General features: G+C 39.9%; 1 protein-coding gene across 1 annotated transcript in view; it reads left to right on the forward strand.

The window, feature by feature from the left end:
• Positions 1-11,259: 11,259 nt before the first annotated feature.
• BUB1B (BUB1 mitotic checkpoint serine/threonine kinase B) overlaps positions 11,260-21,405 on the forward strand; it is a gene marked incomplete at its 5' end in the record, with an annotated part of 34,211 nt that continues 24,065 nt past the window's right edge. The window contains 10 exons of the mRNA XM_081324875.1: positions 11,260-11,399; positions 11,894-11,953; positions 12,047-12,191; positions 14,338-14,534; positions 15,527-15,705; positions 15,783-15,982; positions 16,331-16,425; positions 19,049-19,266; positions 19,994-20,103; positions 20,211-20,350. Of these exons, the coding sequence (XP_081181001.1) occupies positions 11,260-11,399; positions 11,894-11,953; positions 12,047-12,191; positions 14,338-14,534; positions 15,527-15,705; positions 15,783-15,982; positions 16,331-16,425; positions 19,049-19,266; positions 19,994-20,103; positions 20,211-20,350 (1,484 nt within the window). The remainder of the gene's footprint in view (positions 11,400-11,893; positions 11,954-12,046; positions 12,192-14,337; positions 14,535-15,526; positions 15,706-15,782; positions 15,983-16,330; positions 16,426-19,048; positions 19,267-19,993; positions 20,104-20,210; positions 20,351-21,405) is intronic.

The raw sequence follows: 21,405 nt of genomic DNA on the forward strand, positions 1-21,405 counted from the left end.
AGTTTGGTCTAGTGGTTAAGGCACCAGGCTAGAAACCAGGAGAATGAGTTCTATGCTGGCATGAAAGCCAGCTGGGGGACATTGGACTCTCTCTCAGCCCAACCCACCTCACAGGGGTGTTGTGCAAAAATAGGAAGAGGAAAGAATATTAGATATCTTTGCCACCTTGAGTTACTTATAAAAATAATAATGGTGGGATTAAAAAAATGACTGAGGTGATACCGGTAGTCTTTGACCTACAACCATTTGTTTAGTGACCATTCGAAGACACAACGGCACTGAAAAAAGCGACTTATAATCATTTTTCACACATACGATCATGGCAGCATCCCCATGGTCATGTGATCAAAATTTGGACGCTTGGCAATTGGTTCATATTTATGATGGTTAGTGTCCTGGGGCCATGTGATCACCTTTTGCAACCTTTTAACAAAGTCAATGGGGGAGCCAGATTCATTTAACAGTTATGTTACTAACTTAAGTGTCATGGTTCCGAAAGATGAAATTCTTCAAAGAACTTTGAGGCATTGTTTACCTTAAAAAACTTTATTTGAGTAGCATTGCATCAGCATTAACATAATCGAAGCCAAAAACAGAGTTCCCCTCCCCTGAGCACATAGTATCAAAGCACAATTCCCTCCCCCAATTCACAGTCATAAATCACATTCTCCAATTAATTTGAAATGCAGGCTTCCTCTCCAGTTCTCCAGCCCAGCCAATTCTGATCATATCTTATTTCAATAACCTTGGTTCTCACACTAGGGTCAGTACTGTTATGTCTAGCTAAACTCTCATGCACATTCCTCCCCCCAACATCATCTAACTCAGACATGTCAAACTCACGACATCACGCAACGTCACGCAACGTATCGGGAGAGTTTTGCCATTGCCAGCAATAGAGTGGGTGCAGCTTCCTGATGATGCATCTGGCCCACGGGCCAGCAGTTTTACACCCCCGATCTAACTCTAACACTAATTCTAAGAGTAAAACATAAGAAGAAAATGGTTGTATCTCCATCTGTTGTCAAAGCAAAAACTTCCAATGTTAGCAGCGTTGACATCAAGAACCGCAGTGATTCACTTAACAGCTATGGTAAGAAAGGTCATAAAATGGGACAAAACTTACTTAACAATCATCTCACTTAGCAACAGAAATTTTGGACTCAATTGTGGTCATAAGTTGAAGACTACTTGTACATTGTGGTAAGCCATAATGTGCTGTGTGCAATTGTTTTGGCTTTGGCTCCATGTGCCACCCAAACCCAAATAAATATATATCCAGCCTGAAATAACCACTCTCTGCAAACATGTTTACAATTAATACATTCTATGAATAACATCTGTGCATCCAATTCTTCTTTTAGGTATTTCTTTTACTGCGGAAGATCACTTCTATGGTCACAAGGCTATCAGCACTGCAAATTTCATTTTTGTCCCAAACCACCACGTTATAGAAACATCGAAAAGGAAATGTTTAAAGAAATGTAACTCACAACTGTTGCAATGATCCATATTGTCTGCCCATCCTACCAGATCAGATAGGTAAGCACCTTGAGGTCCCTTCTCTGAAATCTTGCCATCTAACTGGACCTCAGAAGCATACCTTTTCAATGGCTGCTCCTACCTGATGATCCAGCGGACCTGCACTCTTTTAGGTTTCCAGAAGGTCATAGACCCCTGCTGGCCCTACTACAACCTGTGCTCTGCTGGTCCTGCTGCCCATTCTTGTCCAAAGTACACATGACCTTGTCTAAATCACATACAACTTTCTCACAAGGCTTTGGAAGGCTTCAAAACCTTGTAAGAAAGTCATGTGAGATTTGGACAAGACCACATGCAGCCTGGCACAGCCAGTAACTGCCTCATGAAGGGCTAGGCAAGGTGTACCTCATTAGTAGCAGGAGGAAGAAGACGATGGTGAGTTGAGAATAGCAGGGCTGCAGGTAAGCAGAGCACAAGAGGGTAGGGTTAGCAGAGGCAGTGGAGTGAAGGTGGGTCAAAAGGGCAGATAGGTAGGAGGCAGCTGAAGTGTCCCTGAGGTTGTAAGTGAGGGCAGGCTGCCAACTTTTGATCACATGACTGCATGTGTACTGCAATGGCTGCAACTTTAGGGATCAGGCGGCTGTTGCAACTTAATGGTCATTGAGTGAGGACTACTTGTATAGCAAAACTGACTCTGTTTACAGCAGAACCATAAGATATCTGTGGTGAAAGGAGGTAACAAATACAATATTAAAATATTCGTGATATGTTTCAGTATTTAAGACATTTAAGATATACAACAATGAAATCCCCCGATGGTGTCCATATACTATGGAGAAATAACAACAGCTTATCCACCTTTGATTATTTCCTGAATGTTGCCTGGGAGGGGGGTAAGCCTGATGTCAATGACAGCCAGTTCCAGCTGAAGTAATCCTGGTAACAGCCCTTGAAACTTCTTAGAAGCAGTGTCAGTCCTTCAAGATAGGCTAGGTCAGGAAACAGGCATCACAGCTCTATTTTATTGATATAGGCATTCCACCTTCCCTATCTCTTAATACCAAGGAGAATCAAGGTGGGACAATCTTTAGTTCCTTTCTCGTGCTCTTTTTTTTCCCCAAGCTAAGCTTTGATTTTATTAACGGTTGAAACATATTTTCTGCAAGGTCATCTCTGTGCTCTTTTACAACTGAAATACCAGTAGAAATTTCTCTTGAATGATCTTGTTGACTAGGAAATTCAACAGAAAATAATTTGGAGAATGTAGTCCTGGAAACCTAAGTACCAAGCCATGGAAGATTTTGTAGGTTAAAACCAGCACTTTAAACTGTACCTGGAAAGCAGTTGGAAACAGGATAGTGTGCGGAGAACAAATGTGATACGTTGCTGATGCCAAGTGTCGATCAGAACTCAGACTGCTGCATTCTGGAATAATAGTCATTTCCAATACAGTATTGTATTGCAGGCCCATGTGTGGAGGATTATAATAGTCCAGTCATGGTGACAAAGACATATGTCACTTAGCCTAATTCTCACACCTTAGCTAAGACTGCAACTGGCACATCAGTCAAAGCTGGGCAAGGGTCCTTTAGGCCACAGTCTCATCCTGATAGAAGTTATGAGTTCATGAGGACCTCCAAGTCACAGAGCGCTCTTTCACAGGTATGACTTCCCTGTCAAGAAACAACACTGGAGGTACAGGAATATCCTGATACATCAACAAAGGCCTGAAAGCTATTACTAGAGTTTAAGCTTGTTCTTCCCCATCCAGACTCTTACTACCAATCTTCAGGATGATGAAGAAAAGACCTTCATGATATCTCCAGTCAGTGGTGGGATTCAGATATGTGAACAACCAGTTCTATGTGTGGATGCTGCTTCCTGAAGTCCATTTTGTTGCTTGGGCAACAAAAAAATTAGCTACCAGTTCTGCCAAAGTGGTGCAAACTGGCTGAATCCCACCACTGTCTCCAAACCATCCTGAGAAAAGATTGAAGACTGGGAAGAATTACTGGATCCAGAAAGAGTCTTTTCAAAAAGGGGCACAGCTTTCTTTTTAATGCCACTGACAAAATGCCCTCTGAAGAGAAGTGATCAATTTCTCTGATCCAATCAGTTACATGTATCTTTGACACAAGGACTACCTGAACTTGGCAACTCAGTCATAAAGCCTATTGGTTGATTTTGCACCAGTCATAGTTTATGTGAAAGCATTTTGAGCTCAGTCATTTTCAGGATACATGTTGTCCTTGTGTGTTCAGTTTGTGCCCACTGCTGGACTTTTAAAAAGCAATAAGGCAAGCCCGAACTATTTTTGCCTTAATTGATTTACTGATTAACAGCCACTAACTCATTGTCAGCTCTCAGCAAACTAGGAATATAGATTTTTAAAAATTAACTAAATACTACTCTCCATCTATTTTGTTAAGTTCTCATTTTCTATTAACAATTACAATTTTAGGGAGGAAACACTCAGAGCTCTACATGCTGCAGGTGATAAACTTGTGATAAAGCCACGGTCCATTGCCCATACCCTACCAGGTAATTTTACCAATTTAATCACTTTCTTAAAATGAAAGGGTTCCTGTTTTATACTGTAAGTGTTAGAAGAAGCATGGTTTTGTTTGCCAGAAGCTTGAAATAAAATAAACTAGAAGAAAACATTAAATTTACTTTAGTCAGTGTGGAGGTAAGATTATATGGAGAAGATTATAGTAAGTAGTCTACAGTCCCAAGAGATAGAGATCATTGCAATTAGTGATGCCAGTCAAAAGATGATAGCTGATCTTTCAGCATCTGTACTACACTGCTGTATAAGGAGTAAATGGTTTATTTAGTGGCTTCTCAATGACAAATGTCAGTTGTAAAGCTTTCTCGGATGCTTTCCGGGATGCACAGTTACATCAGAACTCTGTCTCAGCTGTCTGGAAACCCGTAACAAAAACCAGCCATTTGATCTTGGCCTTTTAAAATCTCATCTCATCTAGCTATTGGGTGCCTTGCTGAGTGGTATCTGACCATCTTAACAGAAATTACATAAAGTCGACAACCCTCTTGGAAGAGGCTTATTGTATATGCTGAAGTATTGTTTACTCCAGCAAATAATGGCCTCCTAATTAGAATTAGAATAGATCTCTGCTCCATTTATAGAAAGGAGATATTAGTGGGTATCTTTGATTCATCCATATGCATTCTGTGCAAACATTATAGAACCTGGTGTTCCGGGTAACAGGAATATATGCCCTATATCATGTCCATACCATTATCCAGGGCTTTTTTTTTTTGTCATAGAACGCTCAGAACGGAGTTCCGGCACCTTTTTTGGATGGAACCTTGTAGGATAGGCAAGGTAGGTTGTATGACATGTGTGAGTTCCGGCACCTTTTTCTTTTAGAAAAAAAGCACTGCCATTATCTATAGTCATTATAGCCATAGCCATTATATAGTGATAGTTATCTAGACTTTATGAACATACTGATCCATTTATTACTGACAATATTCAGTTGCTGAGCCAACAGATGTTATTTACATTGCAAAGTAAAGGTAAACGTTCCCCCGCACATGCGTGCTAGTCGTATCCAACTCTAGGGGACGGTGCTCATCTCCATTTCAAAGCTGAAGAGCCAGCGCTTGTCCAAGGACGTCTTCGTGATCATGTGGCCAGCATGACTAGACGCCAAAGGCGCACGGAACGCTGTTACCTTCCCACCATGTTGTTGTTAGCTGCAAAGTCGTGTCTGACCCATCGCGACCCCATGGACAATGTTCCTCCAGGCCTTCCTGTCCTCTACCATCTTCTGGAGTCCATTTAAGCTCACGCCTACTGCTTCAGTGACTACATCCATCCACCTCATTCTCTGTCGTCCCCTTCCTCTATTGCCCTTAATCTTTCCCAGCATTAGGCTCTTCTCCAGTGAGTCCTTCCTTCTCATTAGGTGGCCAAAGTATTTGAGTTTCAACTTCAGGATCTGGCCTTCTAAAGAGCAGTCAGGGTTGATTTCCTCTAGGACTGACCGGTTTGATCGCCTTGCAGTCCAAGGGACTCGCAGGAGTCTTCTCCAGCGCCATACCTTCCCACCGTAGTGTTCCCTATTTTTCTACTTGCATTTTTACGTGCTTTCCAACTGCTAGGTTGGCAGAAGCTGGGACGAGTAACAGGCGCTCACTCTGCTATGCGGCACTCGGGATTCGACCTGCCAAACTGCTGATCTTCTGATCGATAAGCTCAGCGTCCATGTAATTAACTCCCCTCTGATCACAGATAAAGCATCTCATCCAAACATTGAATAGAGAACAAAGAATGAAGGCTGCTTGATCCCTTGGGAAGCCAGAACATATAGAAAGGGTATTCCTGATAGTCACCAGTGTTGATGGATAGAAGGTCAGAGTCAACTATCTCCCTATTCAGCTCAGTATAGCAATGGGAACACCATCTATTTCCAAAATAGTTTCTTTTGCCAGGTTCTTTTTTTTAAAAAAAAGTTTGTGTTTTAAGATAATCCTTCAAAGCCTTAGAGCAATTTGAGTTCTTGATACTCTGGAGCACAATCTTATAATTTTTATTAATATATAAACAATGGGGGGGGGGTGTTGTTCAACAAAATTTACTCCCAAGAAAATGTATACTGAATTGGATCTTACATCAAATATTATTATATGGATGGACGACAGGAAGAGATGATATCATATTACTTCATTAGTTGAAGATGAAATAATTTACAAGTGCTCATTATGAAACTAAAAATGGAAAGTGAAAAAATCTGGACTAATGTTAAATATTAAGAAGCCAAATGTAAAACCAAATAGCAAACTAACACTGTTCAGAGAACAAGTTAAGATGATAGACATTGTTTTTGATTGACCAAAAGTTGATGTGCTGGAAAAATGAAGCTATTTCAGTGATGGGAAAGATCTGGATTGTTAAAGTACTGGCCTTTCCAGTGGTATTCCATGGCTGTAAAAAGTGGAATACTGAGAAATTACAGATCTGGTTACAAATGATATGGGGAACTTAAGAAAAATCAAGCAGATTGCAAACAAATAAAAGCTGACTGTGTCACTGAGGTGATGATCAGCAAGTAGAAATTAACAAACCATGGGTCTGTGATATTAGGGACTGGACTAGAAAAATTAATATACTTGGCATAATTGAGAAAACATAACTAGTAAGATGGGTAGACAGGTTCAAAAGGATTACAGGTAAATTTTTGGAAGAGTTACTTGTTTTATTATTAAAAGCAAGTCAAGATGGCAAGTACATGTTCATATAACCACTAGGTGTTCACTCACCTGTATGGCACATAACTAACTTATAAAACTATTTAGCTTGACACTCAATGTGATATGGAGTGGAAATCAAAGACATAAACTTATATTCAAAAATAGCATTACTTTCTGAGAACATACCTTGAAACCTTTTGATAGAGAAAGATAATTTCTGTCATACTGTGGCTTATTTGCTTATGGCTTTGATTGCTATATGAATCTATTTACCATTGTTTGTTTAGCTGTGGTTTTATAATAGCATATTATAAGAATTGAGCCAATTATTATTATGCACAGTATGTTAACAAACCATGATTTGGTGCAATGGCTAAACACTGTCAATATTTATTTATTTAATTTTTTATTTTATTAAATTTATATACCGCCCTATTCCCGTAGGACTCAGGGCGGTTTACAGGGAAAATTAAAAGCATAACATACAAAAATTAAAATCAGTTAAAACAATTAATTATTTCAAGTCCCTGAAATTTAAAAGTAAAACCCAATAAAAAATTAAAACCCCTCAGCCTGGGCCAGAAAGCTCGAAGAGCCAAGTTTTCAGGTCCCGGCGAAATGAGCGAAAGTCGGGGGCAGTCCTAAGTTCCGTGGGAAGTTGGTTCCAAAGGGCCGGCGCGCCCACAGAGAATGCTCTTCCCCTGGGAATAACCCGCCGGCATTCCTTAACCGGCGGTATCCTGAGAAGGCCCTCCCTGTGGGAGCGCACAGGACGAAGGGAGCTTGATGCCGGCAGCAGGTGTTCCCTCAAATATCCCGGACCCAAGCCATTTAGGGCTTTATAGGTCATCACCAGCACCTTGAATCTCACCCGGAGGGCAACTGGAAGCCAATGCAGCTCGCGGAGTAGAGGTGTTACATGGGAGTATGGGGAAACTCCCATCACAACTCGTGCGGCCGCATTCTGCACCAGTTGAAGCCTCCGAGTGGTCCTCAAGGGCAGCCCCATGTAGAGAGCGTTGCAGTAGTCTAAACGGGAGGTCACGAGCGCATGAGTGACTGTGCGTAGGGCATCTCAGTCCAGGTAGGGTCGCACCAGGCGAACGTGGGCAAAATATTCATACTATCCTAGGTACAAAGCATCTTAAGAACAGGAACCGAGGGATTTCCTGACTGTGTTACCTTTCCTTCCTACAGAATTTCACCATTTGATGAAGAGAAAAAAATTCCACCCACCTTTCCAACTATGGATTAGATTTATTTTTTTTTGCAGAACTACAAAAACGGGTTCAGGTATCACAGATTGCCCAGTCATCCTATAGTATAAACCATTTAGTTATTGCTAAATTAGAATTCCCCCAGCCACACACACACACCGAGAGACAAGGAATATTAGTAATGTTGTAATGTACGTGGATCCTTGTGGGTATGCCACTCCAAACATCCTCTATGAACAAATTTTTCATCAATTTTTTCTTTGTTTCAGGTTTTGATATCCTACATCTTGTTCTCCACTAAACGTAAACTCAACTGTTTTTAAACTTTTCTTGCAGACAACTTTCAGGCTAATTAAAGATCAGACTTCAGCTTGCTTGTGTCTAAGACAAACACTCATCTTTTAAGACTTCATGTTATTTATTATTTTATTATTGAAGGATGGTACATGCTAAGAACTAAATTACACTAATGGGCTAGTATTCAGCACAGTTAAAGAGGCCTGGAAACAACATTACATTAAGTCACACGTAGCTATAGCTGCAATTAATAGGGGATCATGTATCTAAGTCATATAAATAAATTAAACTGACAGAATCATCTTTCAGAGGATTGTCACCTTTTAAGCACTCATGCATACCTGAAGCACATTGGGCTAATACTACAGTCTGGAAACAAAATGAGCAATTAATTAAACAAATGTACAGTAACAGAGGTAACAGTAACTATTTGCAGAATGGGAAAGCTTCCCAGAGATGTATCACTTAACAGGAGCCATGGTTAAAAAGATACAATGGAGAGGTAACCATTCTTGGTCAATGTATAAAAAGCTATGGTATCATAATTGCATTTCAGTTTTAAAAGTTGCATTCTGATATTACTTATATCAGCTACAATGGTAAGGGTACCTGTTCATGAAAGTAGAGAAGTGTATATCTGTAAGAGATACCAAGTAACACAAGCACTGTAGTTTTAAAACCAGGATAAACTATTTAGCAAGGAAAGATCTTGCAGTACCTCTGTTGCAGAACAGAGCTGGTTTAAAAAAGTTCCATATCTTAACAGCAGCCCCTACTGGCCAAAGTATAAAATATAAAATAAAATATACCATAATAAAGATGTTTGCTCCATTACCTGCCCCACTAGTTTCAGCATTTATTATGCATTTTATTTATGCACAATCAGTAGACTGGTGATGTTACTGATAAGGTGTCAATATACATTTCTTTTCAGTATTACGTTTACATGGATGCATCTGTACAACACACAGAGTCATGTTTTGTTCAATAGTATCCTTCTGGATTACCTGTAAAGGTTGAGGGAAGAAGCAAGATGTTAAAATAATATCTTATTTTTCATTTTAGGCACAATGTACATAATGCTCCTACCCATTTTCTTCTCTATGTAGATTGATCTGAGAGAAGTAACTGACTCAAAGCCATCTAGTAAATTTATATGGCGAAGGATGGATTATAGTCTGAGAGTATTTCTATGCCTAGTCTAACACTTTAACCAGAGTTCTCATTTCTGAACTTTATTCCTTACATTGCACTGGTATTTGTTAGTGTTCTGATGTATACCACCTGATACCTTTAAAAACTGGGTAATATATTAATAAAATAACAACTTTAAGGATGATAGCAAAAACTTTTTAAAGCATTCTTTGCTATGTCCCCATTCCCGCAAAATAAACTTTCATTAGTCTCATCTTAATTTCTTACACTTGTTAAGAGTCTTATTCATTTGTTCATATAGCTTTTAATTCCAAAGTTCTTGCAAATGATTAATATTTTCCTTAGTATTTTTTTAAAAAAGAGTAGCCATAGGAATCATCCCAAATCCATTCCTGCATAGAGAACACCTTTTGAGTTTTATAAACTATGTAACCAAAGCAAACTGTGAAATCCAGATATATTTGAATAATTTGCTGTTTTTCCATTTTAAATAATCAACCTTCCTTTTGCAATGTCAAATGGGTTAGGGGAGTTCTAGTATATGGCATGTGTCTGAATTTAATTTTTGAAAATATTACTGATTACAGCAGTGCAGTCATGTGTTGCAAGGTCTGACTGAGCTATAGTGTAGAAACAGAAGGAACCAATTTATCTCCTCTTAGCAACCTGATGTAATCTCACAATTTAGACCAGGGGGTCTTCAAACTTGACCCTTTTATGACTTGTGGACTTCAACTCCCAGAATTCTGGCTGAGGAATTCTGGGAGTTGAAGTCCACAAGTCATATAAGGGCTAAGTTTGAAGACCCCTGATTTAGACAAAGAAAGCGGGGGAATAAATATAGGAAAGCCGTTTACTCATATGGCCGAAATCTGCGATTCGTTGGCCACCTGGGTCAAACCTGAAACTGCAAATAAAAATCACTCTTCATTAAACCATAATCTTATCGCCATCTAGCGGGGAATGAATCAATCACAGCGGTCCCAGTCTTAAGAAAGCGCCGCTCCGCCCACAGAGAGTTACGTCCATAGCGTCCTACGCCACACTGCAGAAGTCTTTTAATCTCCATGTCCTTCTGTCCAATCAGAGGCGGTAACGTCAGGAAGGAGCCAATCAGACCAAACGAGCTGCTGCGGTTGATGGCGGTTAATATTTGAACGCAGACGGTGGAGGAAGCGACCGAGCAGGCTTGGGGGAATTTGGTTAATGCATTCCGGCTGTGGCGAATGAACGTTTGGAGGCTCTGTCCTCGCTTGTGTTGGGCCAAAGCAGGTGAAGGAGAAATGCGCGTGTTTGTGTGTTATAAATGGTGGGATTTCCGTGAGAGGGGGAATTAAAAGGATCTCTCTCTGCTCCGTGCAGCAGTCGCTACTTTAATTACAAAGTCAGTTCCTTAGAAATATTGAATTAAATGCAGCAATAGTTCACAGAAACACGTGAAGCCGGAGAAGCTAATCCATTTATACCATTATCCCCAGCTCTTTTAATCCTTATGTAAACTTGCAACATACATATATACAACTTCTGTACAAATCAAAGTCATAGAAGAGGAGTCGTTTGTAAAGGTGATCTCAGGATTTCTGGTGCAATTATAGTTACAAATGTTTTTTTTACATTTTTAACTTCAATTTTAATTTATTTTATTGGGGCTGTTAATTTAATTCTTTTTAACTTTTGTATCGTTGTATTTTATTGTTGTTAGCCGCCCTGAGTCCTTCGGGAGATAGGGCGGCATATAAGTCCCATAAATAAATAAATAAATACAAAGCCCTGAGCAGGCTATCTTTCACTCTTCCATTTGTTTTTACACGTGTTGTGATTGCCCATCTTTCAACACTTACCTGTGGATCTTTTCTGTATATTATTGAATAGGCCAACACAAGTTACCATGGCTTCGGATGGGAATGAATGGGAATTGAGCAAAGAAAATGTGCAGCCTCTGAGGCAGGGGCGAATAATGACTACTTTGCAAGGAGTGTTGACTCAGCAAGATGTTTCTAGTCACACAATTATTCAGCAGCAAAAGAGGTGAATGTGATACACTAATTTATCTCATTACTGTAGGCATCCATTTACAATTCTTGCTTTAAAATAAGGTATGGCTTTATTTTACATACAAACAGGATAGCTGGGTGTTTATTATGATTCTTGGTGAGAATATATATTTCATGATTAAACAATTCTGGAGATGTATTTGGTGCCTAATAAGCTCGTTTTTATGATTGCCTTGAAAGTTTAAATTAGATGCATCTTCCAAATAATTTATAAGCACTACAGCTATACTTTTCAATTATTGTCATTGCATTCTTGGTAGGATTTTTCCAGTCCATAGACTGCCATGTACACTCTGTTCTCTAAAGATCTGGATTTTGCATGCCATCTTAATTTGAAAATATTTTTATAGTTCTTTAGACATTTAATATATCTAAGCAGCTTACAATAAACCAGTACAGCAATATAAGAAAAATCAACAAGTAAAATAATATGTAATGTAAAAGGCATATATTTGATTATCACTTTAGGGCATTTGAATCTGAAATTCGCTTTTACTGTGGAGATGATCCATTGGACGTCTGGGACAGGTATGCTTAACTTTTGTAAGTGAAATATAAAAAAAATCGAAATAAAGTTATTCTTGTTTCCATTGTGTTTATAATTATTTTTAATATCTCTAGGTATATCAAATGGACAGAACAGACCTTCCCTCAAGGAGGTAAAGAGGGCAATCTTTCTGCTGTTTTGGAGAGAGCTATTCAAGCTTTGAATGAACAGCAGAGATATTATCAAGATCCCCGTTATCTTAGCCTCTGGCTTAAATTTGTAAGTAATATATTATATTGTGCCCAGTTCATTAGCAAACTTTATTTAGATTGTCATATGCTGTGAAAAACAGTATTTTCACACAAAACTTTCTTTATGGGAGTTGTCCCCAGTTATGTTTTCATAGAGCAACAGTACTGCACTAATATGTAATGTGTTGAATTCTCTGAATAGTTCACCAAATCATGCTTAATCTTCTCCCCTTAACAAAATAACAGCATTATAACAACCATTTTAAAAGACCAGAATAAATCTAAACTGAACATATGTATACATATTTAATAGGTTTTCTTATTAATCCATAGACCAAAAACCATTGAATCAGTGCTTCCTCTGTCCATTTCTCAGTAATCACCAGCACAATATTGTTTTGTCCACAAATAAGCTTGATGCCTGACTAGAATTGATTTAGCTGTATGAGCTTTATTCAAGCATATCTGAAATTGTTTAACAATTTGCTGAGGGAGTTTACCCAGAAACGAAATGTATTAAAGGGAACTACAATTTAAACTTCTGAAACTAAAATAGACTACAAATTTATAACTCCTGGATCTAGTCAGAAATTCCATCCCTATTAGATGTAATAAGAACAAAAAGAAAGGTAATCAACTGTTGGAAGAAAAGTCTTCATCATGGTTCAGTCCAAGCTGGGAACAAACATGGTGACTGCTTTAGGAAGAAGGTGGTTGTTTATTGAAAAGGAGAACCAGACAGGAAGATGGCTGGCAGAAAAAGAGGACTGGGCACATGCAGGGAGTGGGTTTTTATACCCTCTGGAGCCTTTTGTTTGGCGTGATTTCCTGTTCCTGTTTGAGGCTATTTCCCCTGTCATGTATTCTGAGCTGAGTCTGGGTTTGTCTTTCTGATATTCTGATGGTGATGGGTGACTCCTATTATGTCCAAAGGTCATATCCTGCTTCCCTGGGGCTGGGGTATATAGATTTTAGGTTTTTGTTCACTTAAACTCCTAGCTCCCTGGATTTACATCTGCATCTCTCTGCTTGCGGGAGGGAGACCTGGGGCTATTAAGAAAAACAGGGCATGCTTTTTCTGCCTCTTCAAGATCCTTTGAGGAAATATATTTTCCTGCCCTTTTAATATTTCTTTCTCTGGGGGGCTGACCTCCCACACAACCACATTTCCTAAGTAATTTGACCCACATATTTGATTCTCAATGTCACAATATTAGTTTAGAACTGCATAAAATGGATAATATGGTTAGACAAGTAATTAGAATGGAGTAAGTGATTATCTGGCTTGAGTAGTAAGGAGTGTTTTTAAAGAACAAATACCTTTGCTAGATAATATTTCAAGGCAACTAAAATGGACCCCATCTCTGTACCTACTACTTAATAATTCATTTGTTCATCTGTTTCAATTCTTGTAAACTGAGAGAACACAAGCAGCATGCAGAAATGCATGGTAATGCATCTATTACCATGGAATCCAAGCCCCAAAATAAAGACAAATCTAGGGCCCAGAAAGCTCAAATTAGAGATTTTAGAGGGAAAAAAACCCTTGATTTTTAGCTACTAATTCTGTTTCACTTTAGTAAGAATTTGTACAGAAGAGAAATATGTTTTAACTATGACACTTTTGTGTTTAGAAAATTGTGCCAAACCATTTTCAGATCAGGCATGATTCAACAGAATCAAAACTCAGAATTTTGCTGTACTGGGTTTCAGCCAAAACAAAACTGGAGGGTGTGTGTGGCCTGAGTAGAGCAAAGCGGGGGAAATGTCACTCCGCGATCCTATCCTGTGTATGTCTTGTATGCCCTCCACTGATCTTTGCCTCAGCCATCAATGTCCCAGCAAGGCATCTTCCATCAGCTCCCTGATCTCTGATTTTCCTAGTCCCTTCTTTTCTTTTTGCATGTTCCATGGCCAAATAGCTTTGTTTCCTGCTCCTGCCATTACCGTGTGAAACCACTTCTCAGAACAAAAGTGGCTTTGGTCTGCATCTATTACAGAACATCTTTCTGGAGAGTTTTCTGAATTACTGTAACTTCAATTTTATCTGAGGATATAAGGGCTAGAGGTAGAGCTATATGGGGTTTCAGGTTAATGAAATTCTGAGTATCTCTTTGAAAAATAGTTTATAATATGAACAAGGGTTGTTTTTTCTCCTTGTCTCTGTTTTTCAGGGGAACTGTTGCAGTGAACCTTTGGATCTTTATAGTTACCTGCATAGCCAGGCGATAGGCACTTCACTAGCACAACTCTACATTACTTGGGCAGAGGAGCTGGAGGCAAGAGGGAATTCCAAGAAAGCTGATGTGATATTCCAGGAAGGGATCCTTTGTAAAGCAGAGCCTTTGGATAAATTATTGTCCCACCACAGGTAATTGATGAAAATTGAGAGATGATTGCTTGGGTTTACAGAAAATTAATTGAATAGTTTTTCTTAGCCCATTACAATAGTTAATTGATAAAGTACTTGTATTCTGTCTTGCATGTAAGCCGCAACTGCATGATCAACCTCTTCCTCTCCTCCAAAATTTTGGCCCAATTTAATCACACAGTACACATTGTATAAGAAATTAAAAGACGCTTGCTCCTTGGGAGGAAAGCCATGGCAAATCTAGACAGCACACTAAAAAGCAGAGACATGACCCTGTCAACAAAAGTGCGTATAGTCAAGGCTATGATCTTCCCAGTTGCAATGTATGGCAGTGGAAGTTGGACCAAAAGAAAGGCTGAGCACCAAAGAATTGAGGCCTTTGAACTATGGTGCTGGAGAAGACTCCTGCGAGTCCCTTGGACTGCAAGGCGATCAAACCGGTCAGTCCTAGAGGAGATCAACCCTGACTGCTCTTTAGAAGGCCAGATCCTGAAGTTGAAACTCAAATACTTTGGCCACCTAATGAGAAGGAAGGACTCACTGGAGAAGAGCCTAATGCTGGGAAAGATTGAGGGCAATAGAAGAAGGGGACGACAGAGAATGAGGTGGCTGGATGGAGTCACTGAAGCAGTAGGCATGAGCTTAAATGGACTCCAGAAGATGGTAGAGGACAGGAAGGCCTGGAGGAACATTGTCCATAGGGTCGCGATGGGTCGGACACGTCTTCGCAACTAACAACAACAACAACACATTGTATGTCCCCGATGAAGTGTGCTTCAGCTCACAAAGTTTATGCATTTTAATAATTGGAACAAAATGCTACCAGATTTTGGATAGGAATTATAATTGCATGGCTGCACTGGGAAGAATTTAGCAGAGGTACTTTGCAAAAAAATCTCTTTGCATAGATTAGTTTGGATTCAGACACTGCTTTATTCGGAAGCAAAAAAAGGCAGGAATGATAGCGGAAGTCTTGCTATTTCTGTTTGCAGGGAGTTCCAAGCCCGTGTGTCTCGACAGGTTTTAGAAGAGTTAGGAAATGATTGTGATGATGAGGAGCAGTTGGACAGTTCTGTTTCTGAACCACAGAGAACCACACTGGCAGAACTGAAGGGGAGAGGAAAGAAAATCATAAAAGCCCCGATTAGCCGTGTAGGAAATGCTATAAAAGGTAAGTTGTTATTATGTTATTATAATTTGCCAATTATTTATGAAACAGATACTTAATTATGCAATGATGTGTTATAGTCCCAAGCCAAGGGCAGAGATTCCAACACCCACCATCTCAGCAAGCATCAGTCCGTCCGAATTTTTCTGTGTTTGATGAAAACAGAGTTGCAGATTCTTCACCTGATCTTCCAGTACTTACACCACAGCCTTGGGTTGCTCCTCCACCCGTTAAATCAAAGGAGAATGAATTGAAAGCAGGTCCATGGACCACAGGCAGGGTAAGAGATAGGAAATCTGCTAAATGTTGTTGGAATATATATCATGTGTCAGTATGAAACAACTTGATGTATTCTTCAGGGGAGAAAACCCAGATTATTAAGGGTTCGCGTTATCTTACTACTATCTTTAGATAGGTTTCTTCTAAATCTTCCCCTTAAATATATTAAGGCTCCACAAATTTTCAAGGTATTGTGAATATTTTCTGCTTATGTCACATTTCCATGGCTCTAGTAATAGTTTGCTCACAATAGCTGTCTCTTAATCAGAATATAGTCCAAATTATCTGCAAACCAAGCAGTCCATCAGTTGATGTATTGAGATAAAAAATGGATTTTCTTTTGTTTTAGCGTCCTCAAACCAATATGGGTTCCAGTGTCATGGCTTCTGCTGCAACCCCCAGTTTTACTCCGTATGTTGAAGAGACTGCACAGCAGCAGGCCATGTAAGTTGTTTGCCTTAGACTATTAAATAAATGAGTAAGAGAAAAAGGACTTAAAAATCTGCCATAATGAGTTCTGCTATTAGACCTTTGGCTGTGGGATCTCTGATCATGTCTGACATTTTACTCAACACATTTGAGAATAAAGTATATGGCAATTATCTCCTTTTCAAAAGACAATTTTATTTTGTGTAATCCAAAAATTTCTAAGTCAAAGGAGAAATTGCCTAGGTGTTTTAATACTTTTTTTCCAGCCTCCAAGAATGAAATTAAAAACCAGTGACTGTAATTTTGCCTTGAAACATTTAGAATAGAGCAATTTGTAGTAAATATTTACTTACTCTTACTTATTCTATGAGGTATAGCTAACTCCTTCAGTAGTGAGCTGGTGCCATTTTTATGTGTCTTTGATGGAACTACTTACTTTTTGTAAGGAATGACAAAAGACCATTTAAGAAACATTTTAGAGGGTTAGTTTTGTTCCTAGCTATTTTTCTTAGCTTTGTTAATATTCTTTCTGATTATTTGTACTGTTGAGTATTATTGTTGTGTATTTATCTGGATATATTGTTTGCTGAATAAAGTAGTCTATCTGGGAAGGTGTGATGACCCAGGACACAGCACAGAGGCAATGCAGTCAGCTGGCAATTCAAACCGCCCTTTAATTGCTCCAAATTTTCCCCAAATGCTCCCACGTTTCTGGCAAGCCTCAACAAAGGAAGACACACACACCTTCAGCCGCCTCTGGCTGCAAGTAGTTTCACATACAGTCTGATTAGAAGAGTAATTTACTCAAGGCCACGGAGATAACAAGGAATGACACATACATCAAAAATTAACGAGTCTGTGGAAATATAAGCTTGCTTGAGCAGTTTCAGAAGAGAAGCCAAAATACAATCCGAGGTCTTTCAACATCCAAGCAACGTTGTCAGTCAGTCCAATGGTCACTTTCCAGATTTCCAAGCAGAAATCACAACACAGAACAAGAGATCAGCAACAATACACACAACTCCAAGGAATCTGTTTGTTCCCGACAAATGCCTCTCCCCACAGCGTCTCCTTAAGTCTCAGACTCCAGGTGTGCCTTGTGGAGAGGGGTGGGACGCTCTCCTCCCAAGTAGTTAAGCCTGGCTGCGTTAACTCCTCTCCACTCTCCGTGCTCTAGGATCAGGAGGGGGTGGCCCTTGCTCATCGCCTGAACACTCTCTCCTGTTCATCCTGTCCCAATCCTCAAAGGCCCTGGCCTGCCTCGGCCTGCTCTTCCCCAGATTCCTCTGAAGCCACAGACATCTCAACCTCCATAAGGTCCAGTTCCAGCTCATTTTCCTCAGGAGATTCAGGCCCCGACGGAGGCACGACAGAAGGGTTTGTTGGGCAGTATTGTGTTAGGATGCTATATGAATAATTTCCAAATATTGTTTGATGTTTTAATTGCTTGCAAAATGTAGCAATGGCAGACTTTTTAAAACCAAGGGCTTCCCTGCTCTCTTGTGAGGCATCAATCAAGACCAGCTTCAGTCTTTTCTTTCCCTTTGGAATAAATGGAGAGATTTTTAAAAACAAAAAACAAAAAAACCTAATGAAAACTGGGATTATGGTGTCAAACATGTCCTTCGTAGAATGAAAGCAGGAATTTCCAAGCAGGAACGTGCAACAAACAAAAAGGCTTTCTTTGGCTCAAAAGCACAAAAGCAAAGTCAGCGCTAGGAGTGAATTGCTCCCAGCGCTTATATAGCCATCCGGAGACAGGACCCTGCCCCTAGGTCACAAACCAGCATCCGCCCACACCCCTTCATAACCCCTCCTCTCCCTTTGCAATATCTTTTGCAAAACAGCTCACGCTGCTCCATACTACCCACCACCCTCCGCACAGCCTACAAGCCTTTCCCCATGTCCCACAGTCTGCTGCAAACCAGGTAAGCTGTTCAGGCAAGCCCGGTTGACTGGCCACGCTGCTGCCGGCTCCACAAGGGGCAGTGCGGCTACAACTGTTCCCAAGCCTCACCGAAGCCTTTTGAGTCCCGGAGGCTTGCTACAGTGATGGCGGCCCTTCCGGGAGTCAGGCTGCAAGGTGAGAGGCGGTGGGGCCGGCAAAGAGCCCGTGGCCATCAGCGGCGCTGGGCAGGGAGGCGGCAACATGGGAAGCGGCCCAGCGATGCCTTCCGAAGTTTCCAGGGTTCCGGCGAGGCTTGCAGCGGCCAGCTGACAGACGGCGGGACTGGCGTGCAGCGGCCAGCTGATAGGCGGAGGGCTTGCGGTGGCCTGCTGCAGCAGCGAACAGACATAAAGCTGGGGAGAGGAGCCGTCCCAGGACTCTTCCTCCCCCCTTGCTGTATGTCGGGCCCATGGGGCTCGACAGTTACATCTAATATTTGGAGTATAGGTTTTCAAAGCCAATTTGGCAATTACACACTTGGTTCCCTCCACCATCTCCTCCAAAGCTGCTTGCTCTTACTTTTATTTTTCTGGGGAAAATACCATGCAATTTCCTTTGTAACAATTGTTTTTCATTACAGACTGAGGGTTTTTTTTTTAACGTAGCTTTTCTTTTATGACAAACTGGTCTTCCTAATTCCTTGATTATTTGTACTTGGTATATCCTCTCTTTGTTTCATGTTTCTTTCAGGACTCCTCATAAAATAGACTCCAGCATTAACTGTGTATTAAGTGCCCGAAAACCTGAAAAAGTGGAGGATCCACTACATCGTGTGCAAAGCCATCATCAAGATGGTCAGGAAAAGAAAGAACAGCCCATGTATTGTAAAGAGAGAGTATATGCTGGAGTAGAGGAGTTCTCCTTTGAAGAGATTAGAGATGAAATCTACAGAAAAAAGAGAAGGGAAGGTATTAAATCCAAAATTACAAAGAAACTCCCAGAATTGCCAAATGTCAATATTTTAAGAGTTATGGGGGGAATGCACTGATCATTTTCAAAGGTTGCTATATTTGGGATCATATGGTTGAAAGAGGTTTGAAAAGCACCTTTGGATTATTCTACGACTAAAATAATCTCTGTCCTACCATTGTAATATATTTTTTTAACCTAACCCCCCCTCCGCCCCCCACACACACAGAGTAGAGGTTTTTCTTAAGCTGAGGTAAGACTGTTGCAATTTTAATTTTCTAATGAGCCCTTAAATATAAGTGGCAAAACATGCATCATAATGTGCATGAGCCATCTTTATCTAAAGAAGTAATGGAAGATTTTAAAAGATTTGGGTATAAGAATATAACCCAATTTTCCTTCCCCATCTTTTACTCCAGAATATTTATGCTAGCTTGCAAGTCCTTTTCTTATTGTCCACGCAACAATTTTGGGACGTAGGAGTCTTTAGCAAATCATATGTTTATTTTAATTATGTTTTAGAATGGAGTTACACACAGTGCATCCTAGTTCTGAATTTCTCTCTTAAAAATCTAGAGGATGTTGTTAGTGTCATGATGCTGAGTAGCTGGAGTTATATATTACATAGGCTAGGAGTCTAAGTAATTTTTTTTAGTGCATCTCCGTAGGATTTTGCTACACTGCTTTTTCTATGAAGATTTTATCTTGTTTTTCCTTTCCTATAAGAATTGCAGGCTTTAGCACAAAAAAAAGCCGAGTTGCAGAGAAAGATTGAAGAAATGGAAAAAGTGGTGAGAGAGCAGCAGGAAAACAGTAAGCAGAAATCAGACACTCAGGTAACATTCTGTTTTGGCTTTACATAAGTTTATTATTTAACTTCTGTGTAATTGCATTATACTTGATGAATATAGTCAAACGTTTATGGTTTATTCAATGATCACAGCAACAAGTGGAACAAGAGACTGCGGCCGTATTTCCTGCTGCATCAAAGGATTTGAAATTTTCCCCAACTGAACACCAACATGTTTTAGATACTGAAGCAATTGTTGAAGGATTCCTTCCAGAGTGTTTTTCCATCAAAAGGTAAAGGAAAGGTTGCTTTGCTGGAGGGAGGAAGAAAGAGAGAGATATCTTTTTTTTAAAAAAAAAAAAGCCAATAATTCAAAATTCTATTCTATTCAGAATTTCAAAATTCTGAAACAAGGTATTACTTGCATAAGATAAAGGTTCCCCTGCACATGCGTGCTGGTCGTTTCCAACTCTAGGGGCCGGTGCTCATCTCCATTTCAAAGCCGAAGAGCCAGCGCTTGTCCGAGGACATCTCCGTGGTCATGTGGCCGGCATGACTAGACACCAAAGGCACACGGAGCACTGTTACCTTCCCACCGTAGTGGTCCCTATTTTTCTACTTGCATTTTTACGTGCTTTCGAACTGCTAGGTTGGCAGAAGCTGGGACAAGTAACAGGCACTCACTCTGTTATGCGGCACTTGGGATTCAACCCACCAAACTGCCGACCTTCCGATCGACAAGCTCAGCGTCCTAACACACTGAGCCACCGTGTCCCTCTATTACTTGCATACATACATTTAAATAAACAAGTGTTAGTAGATCTATTTGTTAACCTCTTTTCTGTTTTACATTCTATCCTTGTTATAGCAATTTTGAGCTGGCTGAAAATAATCAGTGTAAGAATTCAAACTCCAGTGGTAAGTTATATTTATATTTTTTTTCAATCCAAACCATGAGTCCAACCAAAGGGAAGATGGGCAGTATTTTTATATGAATCTCCTACCTATTGGTGAAATGAGTTTGTTTTTTTCTTTTCTGAGAGCATGAAAATAATCAAATTGCAACTTAAGCTTCGTTCATTAGCTTACTTTGCAGGGAGAGAAATTCTTCACTTCTAGTGAGGGACATACTGCTTCCAACCTAGCCATTATACAGCCACTCACCTTAGTTTACCATTATGTAAGCCAAAGTTTATCATGCAGCATCTCAGATTATATTTGTAAATTTATACAAATTTATAAAGTTATAGTGCTGATGGGAAAACATCTCAACATCATAAAACATCTGTTTTATGAACCATTTTGTTCCCTCTTTCCCCTCTTCCTATGCTCCTTTATAAAGAGGCTG

The sequence above is a fragment of the Vipera berus genome, assembly GCF_964194415.1.
Source record: "Vipera berus genome assembly, chromosome: 1".
NCBI classification, from domain to species: Eukaryota; Metazoa; Chordata; class Lepidosauria; order Squamata; family Viperidae; genus Vipera; species Vipera berus.